Source organism: Penaeus vannamei, chromosome 23 (assembly GCF_042767895.1).
Source record: "Penaeus vannamei isolate JL-2024 chromosome 23, ASM4276789v1, whole genome shotgun sequence".
Classification (NCBI taxonomy): Eukaryota; Metazoa; Arthropoda; class Malacostraca; order Decapoda; family Penaeidae; genus Penaeus; species Penaeus vannamei.
This window is the reverse complement of record NC_091571.1, coordinates 39,731,187-39,736,186: the sequence shown is the minus strand read 5'-3', so window position 1 is coordinate 39,736,186 and position 5,000 is coordinate 39,731,187. Positions and strand designations below refer to the sequence as shown.

Below are 5,000 nucleotides of genomic sequence, written 5' to 3'. Positions count from 1 at the left end.
TTGGGCTAGCTCTACCAGTTGTCCAGGTATAACTCATAGCCCTTTTCAAATTCCCATGTCGAAGTTGAAAGCATTGGTGTAGCCAGTACCATGATCTTCACTCTCACAAAGGCGGTATACCTTAATGCCAAACTGTGTCCTCTTCGTCCAGTGGAATTGAATTGCATGGTGATGTCCCCTATATGCACACACTGGCTCATCAACCATGATCTTCATACCTGGGATATAGACCGCCTTGAAGGTTTAATCAAGGACATCCAACACAGGCCGTAGCTCCCATAAAAGGTCGGGGTCGGCTCAGGGATCCTTGTCCGAGAAGTGGACGCGACATGGGTGAGGAGATCATCCATTTTTCAACCAATAATACCGGGAATAGGTGGAGGCTAATGGACAACTGTAGCTCCTCTGCAGTCATATTTTCAAGTCTTCATGTGCAAAGATGAGGTGTCTGGCATCTTCTCTACATACCTAAAGGTCTCCCTTGCCATTGTGTTCCATAGCTCCGAAGTCAGGAATCAGTCCAAAATCTTTTGTGTGGTTAAGTCGGCATTGGAGTTGATGGACATATTGTGTGCAGACATGTAGTCCAACTCCTCCCACTCAACGTCACTCTCTGATGCCTCATCAGGCGTGAAGTCAGCATTGTCGTCAGAGTTGTCAAAGTTGTCCATCTCCCAGTTGGAGTCTCTGAATGTTGGGAAGGTGAGTGAATCATCCAGGATTGGCAGGTTCGGCTGAGGAGTTGAGAGCCTTCTGCATCTCTCCTTGACCAGACCCGGTCTCAAAAAGATAGAGGTGAGACTCAGGAGCATTCCTGAGGTTGATGGTCAGGTGTTGTCAGGGGAGTCATAGAGGTTCCTCATAACAGCCGAGTAACTGTGGGAAAAATGCTAAGTTAAATTTCAAAAAGGAAGTAAAAAAGTATAAAAGAAGAAAGAAAACCATGTACACAATGCCAAATGAACATGTTAGTACTATTCATCATTATTCTTGCCTTGAAGAGCAACAGTGATAAGTTCGAATTTGGAGGGACATTTTAAAAAAGCTGGCAGCAAGACAGCAATGACAAAAGTCTGACTCGGAATGGAAAAAAATGGCCCCCCCCTCCATTTATACAATTCCTGCCCGTGATATCAGGGGTCATTGACCAATCAGAATGACCCACTTTAACCAATTACATGATCTCTTGTCAGCTGGGGCAAAAGGATTAGGGGGGAGGTGAGACCTCTGGGAGGAGGGATTGATAGGCAGCAGGGAGGGCAGAGGGGAAAGGGGGAGGGAAGACCTAGGGGAGGAGTGGTGGGTAGGCACCCACCTGATGCCTACCCATCCCTGATCCCTGAAAACTCCCCTACCCCCTTTCCCCTCTACCCCACCTGACAAGTAGTCCCATAACTGGTCAAAGTGGGTAATTCATAATGCCCTACCCACCTCTCCTCCCTGAGGTCTTCCCTTCCCCTCTGGCCCACCTGAAGGTGGGAGGGAAGACCTTGGGAAAGAGGGTGAGAAGCTATTCTTACTGCAAGCTCAATGAAGGAGTGATTTACAAAGGTAAAATTTGTAAAGTTAGAATAATAGAAAAAGACCTCTTGTCCTGTATAGCAGTGGGGGAACAGGGGAGGGTGAGGGGGGAAGAGAAATGCATCTTCTTGCGAGCACCGAGGATGAAATTTTGCTACCTATGGCATGTTGACCCCGTTTTTGAACCCTTTGAAGACAATTGTTGGCATAGGCCGATGCCCGGAAAAGTATGTGCTCCTTGGCCATCGGCATATGCCGACAACCGGCAAATGTTGGTTAATTACCATACTACTTCTTTTTGATTCATCCCTTATTGCTGTTTGTCCTATACTTTACAGATATGCAGCAGCCCCCTCTGGAGTGACGCTTATGTACCCTGGCACTCTGTTAGATCAGATGTTTGACCCAAGATCACAGGCTTGGTATCTGAATGCCCTTGCCAACCCAGGCAAAGTGGTTGTTTCTGCTCCTTATCTTGATCCTGGTGGTGCTGGACATATTATTACCATCTCTCACACTGTTTACCAGGTAATACAAGTTACATAGCAAGTGAGATACTGTTTTGTACCATTATTATTTTTCTGTGGACTAAATGTATGTTCTTTACAATTGTATAAATATCTTTCTAGGGTGGCTCAGCAACAATGCATTCATCAACTGATCCAGTTGTGGCTGTCCTAGCAGCAGACTTCACACTTGGCTACTGGTACAAGTTGATACTTGACTTAGAGCCAGCATGTGCAAATGATGCCCGCTCAGGTTTGTATAATACTTGCATGAATCCATCAAAAAGAAAAGGTTATTTTTAGACTATTATTTCAGTATGCTTGATGCTCTCATGATATGAGAACCTGATGGTGTAAAAAATGTTTGTTAATGTGTTAAGGTATATATATAATTTTGAATAAGATACCACAATCTATGCACAACAGTTCCACAGGTAATTACTTGTCTCAAAGTAGTATTCGCAAAGATTATAAAAAAAATATTTTTGAGAGATTGCAATATTCTTTATTGTGTTTTAAGGAACTATTGTATGGAATATCAAAAAAGCCATAGTATATAAACACACATTATTATCAACATAACAGATGAGAAGTCTGTGAGTGTGAGATGCTTTTTGATGGACAACAAGGGATATTTGGTGGCCCATCCCTCCATGCTTTCTCCATCCTCACCTAATTTTGGATCAGACACCCCACCTCACATCACACATCAGGTGAGGCATTGCTTGTATGTGTATGCATGTGTGTAATTTTGTTGTGTTTTTGTGGAATCTGTATTTATGACTAACGGTGACACTGTTTGTGTCCTTAGCCCAGTGGCACTAGAAAACAGTCAGAGTGCACTGGCTGCTGATGGGAGGTTAATTGAATATCACATGCTGGGCTCCCACTTTGAGTAGTTACCTTGGGTTGCAGTCATATTAGTTATTTCAATGTATTTTCAAGGGTAAGGAAATCTTAATTTAGTATATGTGGTAATTAAGGTTTGACTTTATTGGATCTGAAAAATATGAGGAATGGTCTGAGGTAGTATCTGAAAATTAATGAATTATGAAATTAGATATAAATCTTTCATATTTCCTATGAATTTTCTTCAACCCAAATGATGATTCATACTGTGATACTTATGAAAATGAGAAGAATGGTAAGGTGTTATTACTGGAAACCCATGACAAAAGAGTAAGTCTTCATTTCATTCTCCTGTTAGAGGAGGGCCATCACTTTGATTAAAATGATGCAGTCAATTCATAAATCTTCTAATTCATTAGAGAGAAACACGTTAGAATCTTTTTTAATGAAATATGGTATCTAATTTACTATAAGTGATGGCCAGTGAGTTATTGAAGTACTTCTGTTTTTATTAGTACAAATAAAGTTTCCCGGGATAACTATATCCTGTCACTTGGGAACTGATTCAGTTCTTGTTTCAACTGTCTTTCTGTCTATTATAAATTTTTTTTTAATTTTACTGTGTCCATCCATTGTGATAGGGAGCTCTTGATGGCTTTGAGATTTTGTTTTTATTTTGTTTCTATTGTACAGCGTTTCATTTAGCTTTTGGTTTATGAAATTAAGATATTAAAGGATTTGATGAAATTTAGGGTTTAGGTAATGTTTATTTTTCTGGGTGTCTCGTATGTGTGACACCTGTTGTAAATGGGTTAAATAACTGTATTGCCACTGTTGTTGCTAATAAATTACATTTTGTTAAAATTTGAAAATTAGAATGAAGTAATCTAGAATATTTTATTAGCCTATCCATTTTTTGTTTAGTACTACAGCAGAAGGACAAGGCTAAAGCACTGAACTATTTGAATAATGAGCTTCTGATATAATGCATACATTCCATGTGATAAAAGATATAAGAGAATTTTAAAGAAAATTAATAGTTTTGAGTTAACACCCATGATGAATGGCATTTGTTCTCAAGCTGAGGGTATTTCCTCCTTAGGGATAGTGTAGCTGTTTCAAGGGGGTAATGAGGCACTTTTTAAAAGAAATATTTAAGGGATTCCTCACTCATGTTTGTGGAAGTCTTACCTTCATGAGCCAAAAAGGAGGTGTGCAGTGATAATAGGTACCCCTCATTGCCTTTAATTAGTGCCGTCTTTTCCAGCGAATACGGCAAACGCAACACCTCATGAGACAGGAATCGAGCAGACTGTTAATATTTATTGAGTTGCCAGATACATTCCTCTTACTTCAGATATATCATGCATATTCATACTTATATTGGATATCTATAACATAGCACATCCCACCATAAGATATCAAAAGCCATCTAGGATATTACATTCCAAAATACTGTGTACCGGTCGAAACTATAACAAGTACAGTAAAACAGCTAACCGTCAACCGTGGCCATTCCCATTACATCACAGAAGTGGGAGGAGCTTAGCGGCCTGTCTCACCGCTGATCACGAGACAGATTTGGGTGATGAGTCACATCGCATGACACCCTAATTGCTAACGGAAAAGATGGCAAAGTATGAGCCATTCATTGGTTTTCTATAAAAGAAAAATGAGAGCTTAGGCTGGATTTGGAAGGCTGCAGTGCAATAATCAGGCATTCGTAACTGCTTGACTTGCTCATTCAGACCAGTTGGACGAGTTGTTTTAACCGTTCGGAACCTCTACTATCTAGTCCATCTCGTCCTCCTCCGAAGGTGGGTGAGCAGGACAAGATGATGTCACAATAGCTTTTGTATGTAAACATTGACGGTTGCAAGTAACCACAAAATATTGATGGGTAATTTTATGGCCCTTTATTGGTGTTATGAAAGGATATTTTAGTGTTTGTCAGTTGCAACTTAAATATGCATCAAAGGAGTTACAACAACTTATGCAGCGTGTAAAATAAAGATATGGGTATGATAAAAAAGTGAATGTTTACATTCGAGCCGGTAGCATTCTGGGCAGAAAGGGTCTTGGAGGTTCCGAATGTGACCCACTTGTTCTGCTGGTCCTGGACAA

At 40.5% G+C, this 5,000-nt stretch overlaps 1 protein-coding gene across 3 annotated transcripts in view; it reads left to right on the top strand.

Annotated features, from left to right (window-relative positions):
* The window catches only part of LOC113804392 (VWFA and cache domain-containing protein 1), a 36,241-nt gene that overhangs the window by 21,428 nt on the left and 9,813 nt on the right, over positions 1 to 5,000 (top strand). For all 3 annotated transcript variants that reach the window (XM_070137382.1, XM_070137381.1, XM_070137380.1), the window contains exons 16-18: positions 1,860 to 2,049; positions 2,151 to 2,280; positions 2,613 to 2,740. In XM_070137382.1, coding sequence (XP_069993483.1) covers positions 1,860 to 2,049; positions 2,151 to 2,280; positions 2,613 to 2,740 — 448 coding nt within the window. The remainder of the gene's footprint in view (positions 1 to 1,859; positions 2,050 to 2,150; positions 2,281 to 2,612; positions 2,741 to 5,000) is intronic.